The following is a 23,192-nucleotide window of genomic DNA, read 5'->3' as shown; positions in this document are numbered from 1 at the left end:
GGGAAGGCGACTGTAAGCTACTTTGAGACTCCTTTGGGTAGAGAAAAGTGGCATAAAAGAACCAACTCTTCTTCTTCTACTACTGTGAGATCCCTGTTGGAACCAAGATTCCCAGGCATGGGGGTCCCTGTTTGGAGTGGAACCATTACACACAGGAAAGGGGGGGGGGTTCTCATGTCATAATTTTGCTGAGCTGAAAAGGCTCAAGGAACCACTGCTTGCCCCAATGGGGGAAAGTACATCTAGCTCACTAGGATCAAGCATCTAGCTTTCCCAACAACCCTCCCCTGGCTATTTCCGATTACAAACAAGGGAGCTCTGGCTTTTGAAAGCTCCTACCCTGAAAATTTCATTGGTTAGTAAGATGCTATGGCATTCCAATCTAGCTGTTTCCCCCAATAGGGTTTGAAACCTAATGCCACATCTTGGGCTATTCTGCAACATATGCACTAAGATACCAGCTCACCTTGGACCTTATTCAGTTCCAATAGCCCCGTTTGGTTTTTGGTTGCATTTGTTAAAATCCTCTCCGCTTCCTGGGCAAGCTCTTGAGGGGGGTCTGCTGTTCTGAACCGCAACACTGTTGAAGCTTCAATTGAGCCTGGCCTGTCAAGGAGAGAGAGAAGGGAAGAAGTAAGGCACGGAAGAAGCTGGATGTGCCTACCGGGGGTTCCCAACCACTATATGGAGCCTGGAGATCTCCTGGAATTAGACCTGAGCTCCAGGTGGCAGAGATCAGCTCCCGGGGAGAAAATGGCTGCTTTGGAGCGTATTATACCCCACTCCATGGCATTATACCCCACTGAGGCCCTGCCCCTCCCCTCCCCATCTTCCCCCATGGGCAACGTAGAAATGACTTGGGTATCTGAATCTTTAACTTCACCTTTTCCATCATCCCTTTACAGATGACAGCTCAGTCATCTAGGGCAGTGGTCCCCAACCAACAGTCCGGGGACTAGTCCGTAGATCAGTCAGTACCGGACGCGGCTCGTCCTTGTCCTCCTCCCCGGCTGCTGACTCAGGGGCTGCCCTGACACTCTGCCACTGACTTGCTTTTGGTGCTCTCCAGTGGCCACCATGGCTGGGGCTCCCCCTCGGCGTGGCACTGCACAGCTGCTGCTGGCAGCGCCCCCCAGTGGGCGTTGGGAAGTCAGGGGCACTGGCGGGAAAGCAAGTGGAGCAGGGGCTCAGGCGGTGGCAACGTCCCTTGGCAAAAGACTACCCCCCCCCCCGGCCTCAGTGAAATTGTCAAGTGTTGACCGGTCCCCGGTGATAAAAAGGCTGGGGACCACTGCTCAAGGGCAATGTTCCCCAACCCCTGGGCCATGGACAGGTACCGGGCTATAGAGCCCTCGGTACCGGGCCATGGAGGGGGAGGGAGGCGCGAGCTCCAGTGTGCCAGCGGGCACATCTCCCTCCCCCCCACAGCGCAGCGAGCGCCATGCTGTGAGGGCGAGGTGCAGGCGCTGCTGTTCCTCACGGTGGTGTCCTCCACAATCATCATGATCGTGAAGAAGTCGGTGTGTGCCCGCTTCTCGGCCAGGGCCATCAGAGAAGCAGCGCCACCCACAGCTCCACCCATGGGGTGCCCCCTGCCTCCTGCCCCCCGCCGGGACCAGGCAAGCATCTGTCACTTGGCTGGGAGAGAGAGCGAGAGAGAGGGTGGGAAAAAGAAGGAAAGGCTCGCCGCCTCGCGTCTGGCATCCTCCCATTGCCGCAGCCGCTGCAGGTGTCACTTTGCCAGGTGCCCCATCTCACTCCCCAAGAGCGGCCGAGGGCAGCACCATGTGAGAGAAAGGTGGGAACTGGACAAGGGGGGGGGCACCGCCTGACCTCCAGCAGAGCGAGCAAGCAAGCATGCAACTTGGGCGCCAGTCAGCAGGACCCACTGCCTCCGAGCCAGCTAGAAGCTAGAGTGGGACTCTGCGCGAGGTGGCAGCAGCGGCAGGGCAGGCAATGCGGCGAAAGGGTTCTTCATGCCCTCCCCCGCAAGTACTTATTCACTCTCTCGAACTCGCTGCGCCACAAACTCTCCTCCCCCTCGGTCCCTCCGGCCTTAAAGCCATAGTCTCTCCATTTGCCTGCCTATTTAGCCTCCCTCCCCCCACGGCGCAGCGCTCGCTGCGCTGTGGGGGGGGGAGGTGCGGGCGCCTCCCTCTCCCCCTTGTCCCCGGATCTCCCTCTCCCCTTCCCCGATCCCCGGCCCGAAAAAGTTTGGGGTCCACTGATCTAGGGTTGCTAATCTCCACGTAGCATCTGGAAATCTCCCAGAATTACAACAGGTCTCCAGGTTAAAGAGATCAGTTGCTCTGGAGAAATGACTGCTTTGGAGGGTGAACTCGATGGCATTATACCCCACTGAGGTCCTTCCCTGCCCAATATTCTGTCCTCCCCAGGCTCCACTCGTAAAATCTCCAGGAATCTCATAACCCAGACCTGGCCACCGTACGAACTATCAGATTGTGTATAGATAGCATGCGCTCCTTACGCAAATCCAAGTATTACATATCCTTGGTACTGATTCCTGCGAGCACATGTGTCACAGCCGTAGATGTTCTGATACTGTGGAGAAAAGGGGAAAGTTATGTGAATTAGACTCTATTAGATGGGTGAATTTTCTGGAACATGGGATGAGGGATGATGCCATATTTTAAGGTCACCCCCTTAACCTTCTGCTCTTAGGTGATTTCATAGAATCATAGAATCATAGAGTTGGAAGGGGCCACACAGGCCATCAACCCCCTGCTCAACGCAGGATCATAGAATCCTAGAGTTGGAAGGGGCCATACAGGCCATCTAGTCCAACCCCTGCTCAACGCAGGATCATAGAATCCTAGAGTTGGAAGAGGCCATACAGGCCATCTAGTCCAACCCCCTGCTCAACGCAGGATCATAGAATCATAGAGTTGGGAGGGGCCATACAGGCCATCTAGTCCAACCCCCTGCTCAACGCAGGATCATAGAATCATAGAGTTGGAAGGGGCCATAGAGGCCATCTAGTCCAACCCCCTGCTCAACGCAGGATCAGCCCTAAGCATCCTAAAGCATCCAAGAAAAGTGTGTATCCAACCTTTGCTTGAAGACTGCCAGTGAGGGGGAGCTCACCACCTCCTTAGGCAGCCTATTAAACTGCTGAACTACTCTGACTGTGAAATTTTTTTTCCTGATATCTAGCCTATATCATTGTACTTGAAGTTTAAACCCATTACTGCGTGTCCTTTCCTCTGATTTCCTGGCCCCCATCCCCATAGGCAGGGCCGGATTTACATGAAAAGAGGCCCTAGGCTATTCCACTTATGTGGCCCTTTCACCTCCCATTTTTAAGTTTGTAAATAACATGAGAGATAATAAAATACATCATTACTGTGATATATATCAATATGTTAAATGAAACATGTTGTGATTGGTACTAACCTTTATAAAAAATGTGGAATATAGGCCCCGCTTGTTCTTGAGGCCCTAGGCTGAAGACTACTTAGCCTATAGGAAAATCCGGCCCTGTCCACAGGAGACTGGGGGGCTGGATCCGATAATTCTCAGGGTAGCCCAATCTCATCAGATCTCAGAAGCTATTTAGGCTTGGTCCTGGCTAGTATTTGGATGGGAGACCACGCAGGAATGGCAGGCTTGGCACAGAGGAAGGCCATGGCAAGCAACCTGGGGACGTCTCTTGCCTTGAAATCCCTGTGGGGTTGGTTGCCATGGGTCAGCTGTGACTGGAGGGCACTTCCCCCCAACAAGGAGAGGGAGAGGAGACCTCCAGATTCCTCCCTCCCACTGCAGGCCCCCACTGGCCCCTCCTGCTGTTCCTGGGAGGACCCCCATCTCAGAGGAGCAGCATTTTGGAGATCTTTTTAGGTGCAGCAGGAAAGGAGGAGGAAAAGGACTCCTGATGCCAGAAATATATGCCATTAACAGAGGTTGCCTTAGGGAGCCAAGTGTGGGTGAATCAGTGAAATTTCTCCATGGTTTTCACATTCCTTCTTGTGTTCCCAGGGGACCTTCCTATAGCCCTAATCAGCATGTCTGTGCGGACCAATGTCTAGAGCAGGAGGCTCCAATGTGATGCTCATGGCAGGGTTTCTGGAACCCCCGAATTGATTCAGAAAGGGGGATTTAGACCAGCAAGGCTCCTGGTTAGCTACTGGAGATTTGATTGATTCTGCAGATTTTATAAAATATTGCTATAGAATCATAGAATCATAGAGTTGGAAGGGGCCATGCAGGCCATCTAGTCCAACCCCCTGCTCAACGCAGGATCAACCCTAAGCATCCTAAAGCATCAAAGAAAAGTGTGTATCCAACCTTTGCTTGAAGACTGCCAGTGAGGGGGAGCTCACCAGCTCCTTAGGCAGCCTATTCCACTGCTGAACTACTCTGTGAATTTTTTTCCCTGATATCTAGCCTATATTGTTGTACTTGAAGTTTAAACCCATTACTGCAGCCAACAGAAACCCATTACTGCAGCCAACAGAAACAGCATCCTGCCCTCCTCCTAGTGACAACCTTTCAAATACTTAAAGAGGGCTATCATGTCCCCTCTCAACCTCCTTTTCTCCAGGCTGAACATTCCCAAGTCCCTCAACCTATCTTCATAGGGCTTGGTCCCTTGGCCCCAGATCATCTTCGTCACTCTCCTCTGTACCCTTTCAATTTTATCTACGTACTTCTTGAAGTGAGGCCTCCAGAACTGCACACAGTACTCCAGGTGTGGTCTCACCAGTGCCGTATACAATGGGACTATGACATCTTGTGATTTTGATGTGATGCCCCTGTTGATACAGCCCAAAATGGCATTTGCCTTTTTTTTACCTTTTTTACCTTTTTGTTGGTCTAAAAGGTGCTACGGGACTCTGATTTTATTGTTCTACTTCAGACCAACATGGCTACCCATTTGAATCAACCCAACAGGATATATGTGGAGAAATTCTATTGCCTGGGGAGGAGGGCGGCAAACTTAAATGCCATAAAACTGCCTCCATCCCTGAGAAAGGGTGATGTCAGTGTGTCAAATCTCTGCTCAAATGAGAATGAGATGCACTCTGCACATGCTCAGAGACATCAGTTCGCATGCTCCAGGGACGTGTCCAGACCTAGAAAAAAAAACCTGGGGCTGAGGCCCAGGGCAGAATGAGATTGAACACTAGCTTAACAGACACCAAACAATTCTCACCCTGTGCAGACTTTTGGAAGGGTTGTCTATCCTCCACCACTTAACTTAATATCATCATGAACTTCCTGTGTTGCAGAACTTACCATCTCAGATATAAGCCTATCAATATACTTGTAGAAAAAAGACTCTGAATCCAACAAGCTCGTGTTGAACTGAAAGTTTGTGATGTGATAACTGAGAGAAAATTCCTGGAAAGGTTGTGCTGTTGTACGGTTGCTAGTCAGTGTCGGCTGAGAGCTCATTGTGGAGCTGTTGCTAGGGAGCAGTAGGGTAGTTCTCCTAGTACTGGAAATCATATTAGTGCTGAGAGTGAAGACTGAAATGGTTGTTCTGCTGGTTTTTGGTGTCTGGGTGCTGACGGTGTGACTCTCCGGAGTCATTGTTGCAGTGCCGGTAGCTGAGGTTCCAGGGGTGCTTGTATCAGTTAAGGGTGGCTGGGTGCTGACAGTGTGGCTCTCCGGAGTCATAGTGGCAGTGCCAGTGGCTGGGGTTCCAGGGGTGCTTGTATCAGTTAAGGGTGGCTGGGTGCTGACAGTGGGGCTCTCCGGAGTCATTGTTGCAGTGCCGGTGGCTGAGGTTCCAGGGGTGCTTGTATCAGTTAAGGGTGGCTGGGTGCTGACAGTGGGGCTCTCCGGAGTCATTGTTGCAGTGCCGGTGGCTGAGGTTCCAGGGGTGCTTGTATCAGTTAAGGGTGGCTGGGTGCTGACAGTGTGGCTCTCCGGAGTCATTGTTGCAGTGCCGGTGGCTGAGGTTCCAGGGGTGCTTGTATCAGTTAAGGGTGGCTGGGTGCTGACGGTGGGGCTCTCCGGAGTCATTGTTGCAGTGCCGGTGGCTGAGGTTCCAGGGGTGCTTGTATCAGTTAAGGGTGGCTGGGTGCTGACACTGGGAATCTCTGGAGTCATAGTTGCAGTGCCAGTGGCTGGAGTTCCAGGGGTGCTTATATCAGTTAAGGGTGGCTGGGTGCTGACAGTGGGGCTCTCCGGAGTCATAGTTGCAGTCCCGGTGGCTGAGATTCCAGGGGTGCTTGTATCAGTTAAGGGTGGCTGGGTGCTGACAGTGGGGCTCTCTGGAGTCCTTGTTGCAGTGCCGGTGGCTGAGGTTCCAGGGGTGCTTGTATCAGTTAAGGGTGGCTGGGTGCTGACAGTGGGGCTCTCGGGAGTCATTGTTTCAGTGCCGGTGGCTGAGGTTCCAGAGGTTCTTGTATCAGTTAAGGGTGGCTGGGTGCTGACGGTGTGGCTCTCCAGAGTAATTGTTGCAGTGCCGGTGGCTGAGGTTCCAGGGGTGCTTGTATCAGTTAAGGGTGGCTGGGTGCTGACGGTGGGGCTCTCCGGAGTCATTGTTGCAGTGCCGGTGGCTGAGGTTCCAGGGGTGCTTGTATCAGTTAAGGGTGGCTGGGTGCTGACAGTGGGGCTCTCCGGAGTCATTGTTGCAGTGCCGGTGGCTGAGGTTCCAGGGGTGCTTGTATCAGTTAAGGGTGGCTGGGTGCTGACGGTGGGGCTCTCCGGAGTCATTGTTGCAGTGCCGGTGGCTGAGGTTCCAGGGGTGCTTGTATCAGTTAAGGGTGGCTGGGTGCTGACGGTGAGGCTCTCCGGAGTCATTGTTGCAGTGCTGCTGGCTTAGGTTCCAGGGGTGCTTGTATCAGTTAAGGGTGGCTGGGTGCTGACGGTGGGGCTCTCCGGAGTCATTGTTGCAGTGCCGGTGGCTGAGGTTCCAGGGGTGCTTGTATCAGTTAAGGGTGGCTGGGTGCTGACGGTGGGGCTCTCCGGAGTCATTGTTGCAGTGCCGGTGGCTGAGGTTCCAGGGGTGCTTGTATCAGTTAAGGGTGGCTGGGTGCTGACACTGGGAATCTCTGGAGTCATAGTTGCAGTGCCAGTGGCTGGAGTTCCAGGGGTGCTTATATCAGTTAAGGGTGGCTGGGTGATGACAGTGGGGCTCTCCGGAGTCATAGTTGCAGTCCCGGTGGCTGAGATTCCAGGGGTGCTTGTATCAGTTAAGGGTGGCTGGGTGCTGACAGTGGGGCTCTCTGGAGTCCTTGTTGCAGTGCCGGTGGCTGAGGTTCCAGGGGTGCTTGTATCAGTTAAGGGTGGCTGGGTGCTGACAGTGGGGCTCTCGGGAGTCATTGTTTCAGTGCCGGTGGCTGAGGTTCCAGAGGTTCTTGTATCAGTTAAGGGTGGCTGGGTGCTGACAGTGGGGCTCTCTGGAGTCCTTGTTGCAGTGCCGGTGGCTGAGGTTCCAGGGGTGCTTGTATCAGTTAAGGGTGGCTGGGTGCTGACAGTGGGGCTCTCTGGAGTCCTTGTTGCAGTCCCGGTGGCTGAGATTCCAGGGGTGCTTGTATCAGTTAAGGGTGGCTGGGTGCTGACAGTGGGGCTCTCTGGAGTCATTGTTTCAGTGCCGGTGGCTGAGGTTCCAGGGGTGCTTGTATCAGTTAAGGGTGGCTGGGTGCTGACAGTGGGGCTCTCCAGAGGAATTGTTGCAGTGCCGGTGGCTGAGGTTCCAGGGGTGCTTGTATCAGTTAAGGGTGGCTGGGTGCTGACAGTGGGGCTCTCCGGAGTCATTGTTGCAGTGCCGGTGGCTGAGGTTCCAGGGGTGCTTGTATCAGGTAAGGGTGGCTGGGTGCTGACGGTGGGGCTCTCTGGAGTCATTGTTGCAGTGCCGGTGGCTGAGGTTCCAGGGGTGCTTGTATCAGTTAAGGGTGGCTGGGTGCTGACGGTGGGGCTCTCCGGAGTCATTGTTGCAGTGCCGGTGGCTGAGGTTCCAGGGGTGCTTGTATCAGTTAAGGGTGGCTGGGTGCTGACGGTGAGGCTCTCCGGAGTCATTGTTGCAGTGCTGCTGGCTGAGGTTCCAGGGGTGCTTGTATCAGTTAAGGGTGGTTGGGTGCTGACACTGGGACTCTCTGGAGTCATAGTTGCAGTGGCGGTGGCTGGAGATCCAGGGGTGCTTGTATCAGTTAAGGGTGGCTGGGTGCTGACGGTGGGGCTCTCCGGAGTCATAGTTGCAGTGCCGGTGGCTGAGGTTCCAGGGGTGCTTGTATCAGTTAAGGGTGGCTGGGTGCTGACGGTGGGGCTCTCCGGAGTCATTGTTGCAGTGCCGGTGGCTGAGGTTCCAGGGGTGCTTGTGTCAGTTAAGGGTGGCTGGGTGCTGAAGGTGTGGCTCTCCGGAGTAATTGTTGCAGAGCCGGTGGCTGAGGTTCCAGGGGTGCTTGTATCAGTTAAGAGTGGCTGGGTGCTGACAGTGGGGCTCTCCGGAGTCATTGTTGCAGTGCCGGTGGCTGGGTTTCCAGAGGTGCTTGTATCAGTTATTGGTGGCTGGGTGCTGACAGTGGGGCTCTCCGGAGTCATAGTTGCAGTGCCGGTGGCTGAGATTCCAGGGGTGCTTGTATCAGTTAAGGGTGGCTGGGTGCTGACAGTGGGGCTCTCCGGAGTCATAGTTGCGGTGCCGGTGGCTGAGGTTCCAGGTGTGCTTGTATCAGTTAAGGGTGGCTGGGTGCTGACAGTGGGGCTCTCCGGAGTCATTGTTGCGGTGCCGGTGGCTGAGGTTCCAGGGGTGCTTGTATCAGTTAAGGGTGGCTGGGTGCTGACAGTGGGGCTCTCCGGAGTCATTGTTGCAGTGCCGGTGGCTGAGGTTCCAGGGGTGCTTGTATCAGTTAAGGGTGGCTGGGTGCTGACAGTGGGGCTCTCCGGAGTCATTGTTGCAGTGCCGGTGGCTGGGGTTCCAGAGGTGCTTGTATCAGTTAAGGGTGGCTGGGTACTGACACTGGGACTCTCCGGAGTCATTGTTGCAGTTCTGGTGGCTGAGATTCCAGGGGTGCCTGTATCAGTTAAGGGTGGCTGGGTGCTGACGGTGGGGCTCTCCGGAGTCATTGTTGCAGTGCCGGTGGCTGAGGTTCCAGGGGTGCCTGTATCAGTTAAGGGTGGCTGGGTGCTGACACTGGGACTCTCCGGAGTCATAGTTGCAGTGCCGGTGGCTGGAGTTCCAGGGGTACTTATATCAGTTAAGGGTGGCTGGGTGCTGACAGTGGTGCTCTCCGGAGTCATTGTTGCAGTCCCGGTGGCTGAGGTTCCAGGGGTCCTTGTATCAGTTAAGGGTGGCTGGGTGCTGAAGGTGTGGCTCTCCGGAGTAATTGTTGCAGTGCCGGTGGCAAAGGTTCCAGGGGTGCTTGTATCAGTTAAGGGTGGCTGGGTGCTGACAGTGGGGCTCTCCGGAGTCATTGTTGCAGTGCCGGTGGCTGGGTTTCCAGAGGTGTTTGTATCAGTTAAGGGTGGCTGGGTGCTGACAGTGGGGCTCTCCGGAGTCATTGTTGCGGTCCCGGTGGCTGAGGTTCCAGGGGTGCTTGTATCAGTTAAGGGTGGCTGGGTGCTGACAGTGGGGCTCTCCGGAGTCATTGTTGCAGTGACGGTGGCTGAGGTTCCAGGGGTGCTTTTATCAGTTAAGGGTGGCTGGGTGCTGGTAGTGGAGCTTTCCGGAATCATTGTTGCAGTGCCGGTGGCTGAGGTTCCAGGGGTGCTTGTATCAGTTAAGGGTGGCTGGGTGCTGACAGTGGGGCTCTCCGGAGTCATTGTTGCAGTGCCGGTGGCTGGGTTTCCAGAGGTGTTTGTATCAGTTAAGGGTGGCTGGGTGCTGACAGTGGGGCTCTCCGGAGTCATTGTTGCGGTCCCGGTGGCTGAGGTTCCAGGGGTGCTTGTATCAATTAAGGGTGGCTGGGTGCTGACAGTGGGGCTCTCCGGAGTCATTGTTGCAGTGACGGTGGCTGAGGTTCCAGGGGTGCTTTTATCAGTTAAGGGTGGCTGGGTGCTGGTAGTGGAGCTTTCCGGAATCATTGTTGCAGTGCCGGTGGCTGAGGTTCCAGGGGTGCTTGTATCAGTTAAGGGTGGCTGGGTGCTGACAGTGGGGCTCTCCGGAGTCATTGTTGCAGTGCCGGTGGCTGAGGTTCCAGGGGTGCTTGTATCAGTTAAGGGTGGCTGGGTGCTGACAGTGGGGCTCTCCGGAGTCATTGTTGCAGTGCCGGTGGCTGGGTTTCCAGAGGTGTTTGTATCAGTTAAGGGTGGCTGGGTGCTGACAGTGGGGCTCTCCGGAGTCATTGTTGCGGTCCCGGTGGCTGAGGTTCCAGGGGTGCTTGTATCAGTTAAGGGTGGCTGGGTGCTAACAGTGGGGCTCTCCGGAGTCATTGTTGCAGTGACGGTGGCTGAGGTTCCAGGGGTGCTTTTATCAGTTAAGGGTGGCTGGGTGCTGGTAGTGGAGCTTTCCGGAATCATTGTTGCAGTGCCGGTGGCTGAGGTTCCAGGGGTGCTTGTATCAGTTAAGGGTGGCTGGGTGCTGACAGTGGGGCTCTCCGGAGTCATAGTTGCAGTGCCGGTGGCTGAGGTTCCAGGGGTGCTTGTATCAGTTAAGGGTGGCTGGGTGCTGACAGTGGGGCTCTCCGGAGTCATTGTTGCGGTGCCGGTGGCTGAGGTTCCAGGGGTGCTTGTATCAGTTAAGGGTGGCTGGGTGCTGACAGTTGGGCTCTCCGGAGTCATTGTTGCAGTGCCGGTGGCTGAGGTTCCAGGGGTGCTTGTATCAGTTAAGGGTGGCTGGGTGCTGACAGTGCGGCTCTCCGGAGTCATTGTTGCAGTGCCAGTGGCAGAGGTTCCAGGGGTGCTTGTATCAGTTAAGGGTGGCTGTGTGCTGACAGTGGGGCTCTCCGGAGTCATAGTTGCGGTGCCGGTGGCTGAGGTTCCAGGGGTGCTTGTATCAGTTAAGGGTGGCTGGGTGCTGACAGTGGGGCTCTCCGGAGTCATAGTTGCAGTGCCGGTGGCTGAGGTTCCAGGGGTGCTTGTATCAGTTAAGGGTGGCTGGGTGCTGACAGTGGGGCTCTCCGGAGTCATAGTTGCGGTGCCGGTGGCTGAGGTTCCAGGGGTGCTTGTATCAGTTAAGGGTGGCTGGGTGCTGACAGTGGGGCTCTCCGGAGTCATAGTTGCAGTGCCGGTGGCTGAGGTTCCAGGGGTGCTTGTATCAGTTAAGGGTGGCTGGGTGCTGACAGTGGGGCTCTCCGGAGTCATTGTAGCAGTGCCGGTGGCTGAGGTTCCAGGGGTGCTTGTATCAGTTAAGGGTGGCTGGGTGCTGACAGTGGGGCTCTCCGGAGTCATAGTTGCAGTGCCGGTGGCTGAGGTTCCAGGGGTGCTTGTATCAGTTAAGGGTGGCTGGGTGCTGACAGTGGGGCTCTCCGGAGTCATAGTAGCAGTGCCGGTGGCTGAGGTTCCAGGGGTGCTTGTATCAGTTAAGGGTGGCTGGGTGCTGACAGTGGGGCTCTCCGGAGTCATAGTTGCAGTGCCGGTGGCTGAGGTTCCAGGGGTGCTTGTATCAGTTAAGGGTGGCTGGGTGCTGACAGTGGGGCTCTCCGGAGTCATTGTTGCAGTGCCGGTGGCTGGGGTTCCAGAGGTGCTTGTATCAGTTAAGGGTGGCTGGGTGCTGATAGTGGAGCTATCCGCAATCATTGTTGCAGTGCCGGTGGCTGAGGTTCCAGAGGTGCTTGTATCAGTTAAGGGTGGCTGGGTGCTGACAGTGGGGCTCTCCGGAGTCATTGTTGCAGTGCCGGTTGCTGAGGTTCCAGGGGTGCTTGTATCAGTTAAGGGTGGCTGGGTACTGACACTGGGACTCTCCGGAGTCATTGTTGCAGTGCCGGTGGCTGATATTCCAGGGGTGCTTGTATCAGTTAAGGGTGGCTGGGTGCTGACAGTGGGGCTCTCCGGAGTCATAGTTGCAGTGCCGGTGGCTGAGGTTCCAGGGGTGCTTGTATCAGTTAAGGGTGGCTGGGTACTGACACTGGGACTCTCCGGAGTCATTGTTGCAGTGCCGGTGGCTGAGGTTCCAGGGGTGCCTGTATCAGTTAAGGGTGGCTGGGTGCTGACGGTGGGGCTCTCCGGAGTCATTGTTGCAGTGCCAGTGGCTGAGGTTCCAGGGGTGCTTGTATCAGTTAAGGGTGGCTGGGTGCTGACGGTGGTGCTCTCCTGAGTCATTGTTGCAGTCCCGGTGGCTGAGGTTCCAGGGGTGCTTGTATCAGTTAAGGGTGGCTGGGTGCTGACGGTGGGGCTCTCCGGAGTCATTGTTGCGGTGCCGGTGGCTGAGGTGCCAGGGGTGCTTGTATCAGTTAAGGGTGGCTGGGTGCTGACGGTGTGGCTCTCCGGAGTAATTGTTGCAGTGCCGGTGGCTAAGGTTCCAGGGGTGCTTGTATCAGTTAAGGGTGGCTGGGTGCTGACAGTGGGGCTCTCCGGAGTCATTGTTGCAGTGCCGGTGGCTGAGGTTCCAGGGGTGCTTGTATCAGTTAAGGGTGGCTGGGTGCTGACAGTGGGGCTCTCCGGAGTCATTGTTGCGGTGCCTGTGGCTGAGGTTCCAGGGGTGCTTGTATCAGTTAAGGGTGGCTGGGTGCTGACAGTGGGGCTCTCCGGAGTCATTGTTGCGGTGCCTGTGGCTGAGGTTCCAGGGGTGCTTGTATCAGTTAAGGGTGGCTGGGTGCTGACAGTGGGGCTCTCCGGAGTCATTGTTGCAGTGCCGGTGGCTGAGGTTCCAGGGGTGCTTGTATCAGTTAAGGGTGGCTGGGTGCTGACAGTGGGGCTCTCCGGAGTCATTGTTGCAGTGCCGGTGGCTGGGTTTCCAGAGGTGCTTGTATCAGTTATTGGTGGCTGGGTGCTGACAGTGGGGCTCTCCGGAGTCATAGTTGCAGTGCCGGTGGCTGAGATTCCAGGAGTGCTTGTATCAGTTAAGGGTGGCTGGGTGCTGACAGTGGGGCTCTCCGGAGTCATAGTTGCAATGCCGGTGGCTGAGGTTCCAGGGGTGCTTGTATCAGTTAAGGGTGGCTGGGTGCTGACAGTGGGGCTCTCCGGAGTCATAGTTGCAATGCCGGTGGCTGAGATTCCAGGGGTGCTTGTATCAGTTAAGGGTGGCTGTGTGCTGACAGTGGGGCTTTCCGGAGTCATTGTTGCAGTGCCGGTGGCTGAGTTTCCAGGGGTGCTTGTACCAGTTAAGGGTGGCTGGGTGCTAACAGTGGGGCTCTCCGGAGTCATTGTTGCAGTGCCGGTGGCTGAGGTTCCAGGGGTGCTTGTATCAGTTAAGGGTGGCTGGGGGCTGACAGTGAGGCTCTCGGGAGTCATTGTTGCAAGGCCGGTGGCTGGGGTTCCAGGGGTGCTTGTATCAGTTAAGGGTGGCTGGGTCCTGACAGTGCGGCTCTCCGGAGTCATTGTTGCAGTGCCAGTGGCAGAGGTTCCAGGGGTGCTTGTATCAGTTAAGGGTGGCTGGGTGCTGACAGTGGGGCTCTCCGGAGTCATTGTTGCGGTCCCGGTGGCTGAGGTTCCAGGGGTGCTTGTATCAGTTAAGGGTGGCTGGGTGCTGACAGTGGGGCTCTCCGGAGTCATTGTTGCAGTGCCGGTGGCTGAGGTTCCAGGGGTGCTTGTATCAGTTAAGGGTGGCTGGGTGCTGATAGTGGAGCTTTCCGGAATCATTGTTGCAGTGCCGGTGGCTGAGGTTCCAGAGGTGCTTGTATCAATTAAGGGTGTCTGGGTGCTAACAGTGGGGCTCTCCGGAGTCATTGTTGCCATGCCGGTGGCTGAGATTCCAGGGTTGCTTGTATCAGTTAAGGGTGGCTGTGTGCTGACAGTGGGGCTCTCCGGAGTCATTGTTGCAGTGCCGGTGGCTGAGGTTCCAGGGGTGCTTGTACCAGTTATGGGTGGCTGGGTGCTGACAGTGGGGCTCTCCGGAGTCATTGTTGCTGTGCCGGTGGCTGAGGTTCCAGGGGTGCTTGTATCAGTTAAGGGTGGCTGGGTGCTGACAGTGGGGCTCTCGGGAGTCATTGTTGCAAGGCCGGTAGCTGGGGTTCCAGGGGTGCTTGTATCAGTTAAGGGTGGCTGGGTGCTGACAGTGGGGCTCTCCGGAGTCATTGTTGCAGTGCCAGTGGCAGAGGTTCCAGGGGTGCTTGTATCAGTTAAGGGTGGCTGGGTGCTGACAGTGGGGCTCTCCGGAGTCATTGTTGCAGTGCCGGTGGCTGAGGTTCCAGGGGTGCTTGTATCAGTTAAGGGTGGTTGGGTGCTGACGGTGTGGCTCTCCGGAGTCATTGTTGCAGTGCCGGTGGCTGAGGTTCCAGGGGTGTTTGTGTCAGTTAAGGGTGGCTGGGTGCTGACGGTATGGCTCTCCGGAGTAATTGTTGCAGTGCCGGTGGCTGAGGTTCCAGGGGTGCTTGTATCAGTTAAGGGTGGCTGGGTGCTGACGGTGGGGCTTTCTGGAGTCATTGTTGCAGTGCCGGTGGCTGAGGTTCCAGGGGTGCTTGTATCAGTTAAGGGTGGCTGGGTGCTGACGGTGGGGCTCTCCGGAGTCATAGTTGCAGTGCCAGTGGCTGAGGTTCCAGGGGTGCTTGTATCAGTTAAGGGTGGCTGGGTGCTGATAGTGGGGCTCTCCGGAGTCATAGTTGCAGTGCCGGTGGCTGAGGTTCCAGGGGGGCTTGTAACAGTTAAGTGTGGCTGGGTGCTGACAATGGGGCTCTCCGGAGTCATTGTTGCAGTGCCGGTGGCTGAGGTTCCAGGGGGGCTTGTATCAGTTAAGGGTGGCTGGGTGCTGATAGTGGGGCTCTCCGGAGTCATTGTTGCTGTGCCGGTGGCTGAGGTTCCAGGGGGGCTTGTATCAGTTAAGTGTGGCTGGGTGCTGACAATGGGGCTCTCCGGAGTCATTGTTGCAGTGCCGGTGGCTGAGGTTCCAGGGGGGCTTGTATCAGTTAAGGGTGGCTGGGTGCTGACAGTGGGGCTCTCCGGAGTCATTGTTGCACTGCCGGTGGCTGAGGTTCCAGGGGGGCTTGTATCAGTTAAGGGTGGCTGGGTGCCGACAGTGGGGCTCTCTGGAGTCATTGTTGCACTGCCGGTGGCTGAGGTTCCAGGGGGGCTTGTATCAGTTAAGGGTGGCTGGGTGCTGACAGTGGGGCTCTCCGGAGTCATTGTTGCACTGCCGGTGGCTGAGGTTCCAGGGGGGCTTGTAACAGTTAAGTGTGGCTGGGTGCTGACAGTGGGGCTCTCCGGAGTCATTGTTGCAGTGCCGGTGGCTGAGGTTCCAGGGATGCTTGTATCGGCTAAGGGTGGCTCAGTGCTGACAGTGGGGCTCACAGGAGTCCTTGTCACAGTCCTGGTAGTGGTGCTTCCCGAAGTCGTTGTGTTGACTAGTAAACCAAGAACAATACTTATCAGGGAGGTCATACAGGATTAACAGAATCTACTTCCTTCTACCCATGTCGGGTATACACTTTTAATGTACTTTAGAATCTGTTTTTCTTGATTCAACTAGAGTAAGTCATCTGCAAACACTTTTTGAAAACGTATTATATAACCTAAGGAGAATGAACCTCATGATTCACACTTTATGGTGAATTCGGCAGAACTCCAGATTAAATGTAAAGCATTTCAGGGATATGGATCTTGGGAGTGTGGGGAGAATTGTATTTTCTGATATTCTATTTATTTATTCGTTTGTTTTACATATTGCCCTCCCCTGAGGCTCAGTGCAGTTCACATGAAACGTAAGGGAACAAGGACAGCATAAATACACTGGAGAAATAAAAATGTTCTGCTCGATCTGTGCTTCTGTATCTGCTATCATGGAGCATCACCATTTTTATTATTACACTGTTTACTTAGAATGCCCAAAATGCTCTCTCTTCTCGTTTTTTTCTTTGTTAAGGGATGTGTGGACAAAGTCATGGTTTGCCTAGGGCATCAAATAAACTTGAAGCAGGCCTGGGTTCCTGGATTTCGTGGAACTGTATGTACCCTTTGAGCAATGGCACCTCTGACCTCTTGCCTCCATCATGTGCAACCACCGCATCTGTTCCAGTCCCTTGCATAGGGATGCCCACTTGAGTGATTTACAACAGGGACCTTTCTATCTCTCCCGGTGCTACGACGCCTCCCCTCCCCCTCCCCTGTGATTGTGGCTATAACCGTCTCCCAAAATATCTTCCAGCGGTAAGCTCTTGACAACGTGACCTTCTGACTCATTAAAGCCTATAGTGGAATAAATCGTGGTTCTTACTTATGTCCCTTGATTTCTGTTTTATTTTGTAACTCCATTGGTCTCAGCCATGGAGGGCTGGCCCTAGTGGAGATTTGGGGGATAGGGGTCAGGAAGAATTTAGAGAAGGGAAAACCCTCAGCAAAGTACAGTGCCGTAGAGCAGGGGTAATCAACCTGTGGTCCTCCAGATGTCCATGGACTATAATTCCCATGAGCCCCTGCCAGCAAACTCTGGCAGGGGTATCATGGGAATTGTAGTCCATGGACATCCGGAGGACCTCAGGTTGACTACCCCTGCCATAGAGCCTACCTCCCCTCCCCCCCCCAGCAGCCATTTTCTCCCAAGAAACTGATTGGGAGTAAATCCAGCTCCTCATATTGACCACTTGCTAAAACTGCAGGCATCACCTAGCAATAATTGTCTTATTGCCTCTTAGCATGATGGCCTTGAAAACCAGTTCCCTTTTTTAAACAAGCATTTTGCCCTATTTTTATACCATTTCCCCCCTCCCCCCTTAGATCTGTGGGTTCAGAGGTGAACGGACACTGGAAGTGACCGCAGCATGTTACAAGAAGAAACTAGACTGAAGCGAATAAAAAAAACACACCCCAATTTATCTACATGCACAGGGAATAGAAATTCAGTTATATAATAATAATAATAACAATAATAATAATAACAATAATATAATTTCTAACCAGCCACTCCCACAGAGGCTCGTGGCGGGTTACAATATACATAAAACCCCCAATTAAAAATATGCTATTTTTTTTCCAGATCATCTTATAATTATTTTATTAAAGGTTACAGTTTTGTGCAGACACATTTATTCCCAGGTACGTAATAGAACTGGTAGCTAATATACACTTTGTACTCTTCGTAATATTTGTGACATTATAAATTTCAAGTTTTGGGGGTCTTTTTCCTATTAACTTTATATCCTGAGAGGGATCTGAATTCTTTGATATATTCCATTACATACTGCAGTAATTTTTGTGGGTCCAAAACTGTTAATACTATGACATCTGTAATTCTTTTCATTTTGAATTCCTAGAATCATAGAATCATAGAGTTGGAAGGGACCTCCTGGGTCCTCTAGTCCAGTGGTCCCCAACCTTTTTATCACCAGGGACCGGTCAACGCTTGACAATTTTACTGAGGCCTGGGGGGGGGGTAGCCTTTTGCCAAGGGACGTTGCCTCTGCTGCTTGAGCCCCTGCTCCACTTGCTTTCCTGCTGGCGCCCCTGACTTGATGCTGCACGCTGGGGGGTGCTGCCAGCAGCAGCTGCGCTGTACCCAGCTGAGGGAGAGCCCCAGCCATGGCGGCCGCTGGAGAGCACCAAAGGTGAGCCAGCAGCAGAGTGGCAGGGCAGACCCCGAGGCAGCAGCTGGAGAGGAGGACGAGGAGGAGCAGTGGCCCGGACCGGGGGTTGAGGACCACTGCTCTAGTCCAACCCCCTGCACTATGCAGGGGATACATCTCAAAAGGGCATAATGCCGTAAATTGCCCTTTCCAAAGCAGCCGTTTCCTCCAGGAGGATACATGTTTTAAAGAAATAACAAAATAGGCTTTGGCAACTGTTCAAGATGAAGGCCTTGTGCCATCTCATCTCCAGACCCCTAGTGCTGCCCCAGAGCCATGAGTCCCCAGGGCAGGGACATCTTTTGTGGCCTTGGGCGGTGCCCACTCTTATCAAGATGGGCGGTAGCATCACCGATTCTACCCCAACTCAGGTTGAGGCGTTTGAACAGGAAATGCCTCCAGTTAGTCACCCAGGACATTAGGAGAGAGTTTGATCAAGCTTTTCCAGTCCCCTCCCCAGGGAGAAAGCTGCCTTGTCGGAATTTCCTCTCCTCTCTCTGCTGATTTATCACTCTGTCCCGGATCCTGGAATCCGGAAGAAAGGGAGACCTCACAAACCGAATCTGCTGGTGCCAAGCAGGTAGCATCATAGTCAACAAAGCTAAGCCAGAGTCTTAGGAAGAGTGCTTGCACTCGAAAGCTCGTGCCTTAAATAAATCTTTGTTGGTCTTAAAGGAGCCACTGGACTCTCTTAAGCCAGATGGATAAGCCAATGGGGGTGGGAGGATGGACCTCCCTCCCTCAGGAAACAGTCAGGGAGACCACATGCAGCAGAAACGGACTCCAGCAGGTCTTGAAGCAGCCCCTTGTTAATCCGCCCGAATGAGCAACGCAATAAGAAGACAACAAAGGGCCAAAACACACACAGAGACACACACACACACCACCATTGCCCCTTGGAGGCAGGCCTCCCCATCTGGAAAGCCAGTGAACTGGGAAGTTCTGGAGAAGAAGAAGGGATTTCGGTCGATGTGGCTTCTCTTGCCGGAGCGAGAGAGGCTGTGTTTGCCCAAGTCCCTCCTTTGGCACAGCTATGCGAGAAACAGCTGTGCCTCCCCGAACAGGAAAGATTGGGTACTTGATCCACTCTCACCCTACATTGTCCCAGTTTCAATAAAGCTGTTCTTCCCCTCCTTCCACCTACAAGAATGACCCTCCCAGACCCTTCTCCTGCCTCCTCACCTGTGCATAACGTTAACGGCAGAAGGACCCCCACCAGGGCCACCATTCTTAGGAGCTTCTGCCCCATGGCGAGGGCTTGTGATTGGCAGGTGCCCAATACTCCGTCTTCAGCCCCTGTAACCTTTGCAGGGACAGGGATCAAGGATTCGCAGGAATTCCTACGGGCTGCCTTTCTGACAAAAGCAGCCTTCCCTTCAGTTATGTATCTGCCCGCTTCATTCTATCTCTTTTATGTGCCAATAAAAAGGCTTGGGCTCTGACTAAAACACCTGAATTGCAGGTGAGGGGGGAAGGAGGCCACACCCCATAGGGCTGTCCAGGAAGAGATCTCCAGGAAATATACACCCAGAAGAGAGGCGTTTGTCCTTTGACCAGATCTCTTCCCATGTCAGGGCTTCGCTTGTGACTTGGGGTGTCCCAGAGAGGCTTGAATACAAGAGATCAAACAGGGGAGTCCACTCAGAATTTGGGAAGGGGGGAAATATAGGTTTCAGTTTCAGAAAAGATGTCTTTATTTTATTTTTAGGGTTTTTTTTGCCATGAAGTCATAAGAACATAAGAAGAACCAAGGTTCTTGTGTTGTATGGCCAACAACGGGGCAGAAAGGCCGAGGCCTTCCCTTGATGTTGCCTCCTGGCTCTGGGATTCAGAGGTTTAGTGCCTCTGAAGGTAGAGGTTCCCCTCAGTCCCTGTGGTAGACCTGTCCTCCTGGGATCTACTGAATCCCCCTTTAAAGCTGTTCGTTCATGTGGTCATCCTACATCCACTGGCAGTGAATTCCACTTTTTAATCACCTTCTGTGCAAAGTAACATTTTCTTCTGTGGATTTTCAGCTACACTCTGAGGGTTTCTAGGCAAGAGATGTTCAGAGGTGAGCTTCCTTGGAGGTCTCCCATCCAAATACTAAGCACGGCCAAGCTTGCATAGCTTCCAAGATCTGGAAAAAACTAGGCTATCCTGGACCATCCAGGGCCCATTCCGCACACACAGGATAATGCACTTTCAATGTGCTTTGGCAGCTGGATTTTCCTGTGCAGAACAGGAAAATCTACTTCTAAAGTGCATTGAAAGTGCATTATCTATTGTGTGCAGAATAGGCTCAGGTCAGGGCCAAAAAGATGCTAGGAGCCCTGCAGTCCCTGGAGAGCGGTGGCCATTCCAGCCCCACCTGAAGGCTGGCTGCCTTAAAGAAGAGCCACATGCAGAGGAGACTGAGACAAAAGCTACAGGGCTGAAAGATTATAGACAGCCAACTGCCCTAAATGTAGGACTTTAGCCCCAAAGAATACAGAATACAGGATGATCTTGATAGGCTTGAGAAGTGGGCTAAACTGAATAAAATGAAGTTCAATAGGGACAGATGTAAAGTTCTGCATTTAGGTAGGAAAAACCAAATACACCAATATAGGATGGGGGAGACTTGTCTTGGCAGTAGCATATGCGAAAAGGATCTAGGAGTCTTAGTGGACCATACATTGAACATGAGTCAGCAGTGTGACTCAGTGGCTAAAAAGGCAAATGGGATTTGGGGCTGTATCAAATGGAGTATCGTGTCCAGATCACAGGAGGTGATGGTACCGCTTTACTCTGCTCTGGTTCGGCCTCACTTGGAATACTGTGTTCAGTTCTGGGCACCCCAGTTGAAGAGGGATGTAGACAAACTGGAGAAATCCAGCCGCCATTTTAAAAAGGAAGTCTAGTCCCTGAGAAAATAGGATGGGAAGCTCTAAGGCAGCCTTTTTCAACCTTTTGGCCATGGAGGTACCCCTGAAATAAATTTTCAAGCTGAGGATCCCTGGAAGTGATGTCAGCTGGCCACCCCCCCCCAGAAGTGACATGTCACCAGAAGTGACATCAAACACCTGCACCCTTTTGCTCCCCACCTTTATTACCACTATGGCAGCTCTGTCTCGTGTAGCCCGTAAAGGAGAGGAGCTGAGGAGACAGTCCAGACCCTCCATACACAACTGACTCTCCCCCTTTGATTTTTACATGCACAACCTACCTATCGAGCCCTCTGGGTGGAGGTGGCCAGTTCCCTACCTTGAGCCAAGTCCATTAAAGCAGGAGGGGAAAGGCCACAGACCCCTCTGGAGCTCCTGCGGACCACTGGGCGTCCATGGACTCCTGGCTGGGGATAACTGCTCTAAGGGGAAGCTAGCCAGTGTAAATGGACCCAGCAGGACTCTCCTGATGTTCTTATGAGGGGTAGGCCTCCCTGCCCTGTTGCTGGCCCTGCAGAGGGATTGGCTGGCCCCTGGGTGAGGCAGGAGGCTGGACTGGAGGGACCCTCCCTGGTCTGACCCAGCAGGGCTCTCCTGAGGTTCTTATGAGGGGAAGGCCTCAGCCTCCCTACCCTGTTGCTGGCCCTGCAGAGGGACTGGCTGGCCCCTGGGTGAGGCAGGAGGCTGGACTAGAAGGACCCTCCCTGGTCTGACCCAGCAGGGCTCTCCTGAGGTTCTTATGAGGGGAAGGCCTCAGCCTCCCTACCCTGTTGCTGGCCCTGCAGAGGGACTGGCTGGCCCCTGGGTGAGGCAGGAGGCTGGACTAGAAGGACCCTCCCTGGTCTGACCCAGCAGGGCTCTCCTGAGGTTCTTATGAGGGGAAGGCCTCAGCCTCCCTACCCTGTTGCTGGCCCTGCAGAGGGACTGGCTGGCCCCTGGGTGAGGCAGGAGGCTGGACTAGAAGGACCCTCCCTGGTCTTCGGTGTTCTTATGTCCTGAAGCTCCTTTGGGTCCCCTTTGGTCTGACTCAACTAGGCAATTCCGAGGAACAAATCTGGTCAGAGTTCACCGTGGTGGTTCCTGCTCCTTGTTTCCTTGAGGCTGTATGTTGTCGCCAACTTCCTCTATGCGGTATGTGACAGGACAAGCTCTACTTGGGGCTGGTGCGTTGGGCGTACCGTTAGCATGAAGCTCCACAAATCCTTTTCATGCTCACCAGCGTGAGAGCGGCTGACAGGTCTGTCGTGTTGACACAAGCCAACAGAGGGGGTGATGTTTGTGCAGAGGGGTGCCACGGGGACCTGAAGCATTCCTCTTACTGAAAATCTTTTGCATTTAAAAAGTAGGTGGTTTCTTGCCAGTTTGGTGGCAGACTATCCTTGATGAGGCCAAATGACAGAATGTCGTTTCCCGGATTCTTTTGAAACTGCAGTGTATCTGTGCTGGGGAGAGTGAACCGAGGATGACAGAATCAAATGTGTCCTCTCCGTACTGCAGATCCGAGTAAATCCAAAGTCTCCCCAAAAGTTACATTTTGGGGTTTAAAAAAAAAAAATCTCAACACAACCAGAAGTTCTTACTGGATCTCTGAATCATATATTTTGTTTTACTGTGTCATCACTAGGGGAAATGTTCTTTTTATTTAATTGGGGTCATGTTTTCTCTCAAAAGTGTACATTATTTTTATTACAAAACATTGGAGGCAATCATCTTCTTAGAAGAGACAGTCCCCATTCTCACACAGAAAGGAATGGCATTTTAAAAGACGCATTCTGATGGATGGGTGGTAGATAGAATGATGAATGTTTCTCCTTTCGAAATACAGAATACTTTTTCTTCAAACAGACAGACAGACAGACAGACAGACAGACAGACAGACAGACAGAGGAATGCCTGCTCTGTAGATAGGAGAATGCCTCCTCTTTCGAAAGACAGAAGAACACTTGTTCTTTAGACAGACATTTAGGAATGCCTCCTCTGTAGAGAGAGAGAGAAGAATGCCTCTTCTGTATATATTTGGTAGATTTGGTTTCTGGGACCATGGGATAGGCTTTCTTGAGGAAGGCCTACTAGCACCTGATGGACTGCACTTATCGAAACTGGGGAAGAATGTGTTTGGCAGGAACCTGGGGAGATTCATCAGGAGAGCTTTCAACTAAAGCCACTAGGGGAAGGAGACGATCAACATAGGGAGTGTATGGAAGGAAAACGATCGGAGGCAGCCCAACCGGCAAGGCCAGCTCATAGGGAACCAAAAGTAAAAGGATTCAGATGCCTTTATACTAACGCCCGAAGCATGGGCAATAAAAAGGAAGAGCTGGAACTTCTCATGCTGATGGAAAGGTATGATCTAGTAGGCATCACAGAAACTTGGTGGAATGATTCTCATGACTGGAATGTAATGGTGGATGGATATGAACTGTTCAGAAAAAACAGAATAGATCGAAGAGGTGGAGGAGTGGCACTGTATGTGAGGAAAGGGCTTACCTGTCAGGAAATTCTAGTGAAGGAGAGCATATCTACAGTAGAAAGCATCTGGGTGAAAATAAGCGAGGGGAAAACAAACAGTGTGGTGGTTGGTGTCTGCTACCGACCGCCTGACCAACGAGAGGATGTGGATGCTGCACTTTGTGAGCAGCTTGAGAAAATATCCAAGTGGCAGGACCTTGTCATCATGGGTGACTTCAATTTCCCAGATGTGTGCTGGGAAACAAACTCTGCGAAGCGTCCT

At 53.5% G+C, this 23,192-nt stretch overlaps 1 protein-coding gene across 1 annotated transcript in view; it reads right to left on the bottom strand.

Moving 5' to 3' along the window:
* LOC143837916 (mucin-1-like) overlaps nucleotides 1-18,804 on the bottom strand; it is a 31,332-nt gene extending 12,528 nt beyond the window's left edge. The window contains exons 1-3 of the mRNA XM_077338456.1: nucleotides 18,700-18,804; nucleotides 2,489-2,598; nucleotides 467-606 (exon numbers count right to left, since the gene is read on the bottom strand). Coding sequence (XP_077194571.1) covers nucleotides 467-606; nucleotides 2,489-2,598; nucleotides 18,700-18,804 — 355 coding nt within the window. The remainder of the gene's footprint in view (nucleotides 1-466; nucleotides 607-2,488; nucleotides 2,599-18,699) is intronic.
* Nucleotides 18,805-23,192: the final 4,388 nt, after the last annotated feature.

Source organism: Paroedura picta, chromosome 1, assembly GCF_049243985.1.
Source record: "Paroedura picta isolate Pp20150507F chromosome 1, Ppicta_v3.0, whole genome shotgun sequence".
Taxonomy (NCBI): Eukaryota; Metazoa; Chordata; class Lepidosauria; order Squamata; family Gekkonidae; genus Paroedura; species Paroedura picta.
Note: the sequence above shows the minus strand (reverse complement) of the source record. Positions and strands in the feature narration are given on the sequence as shown.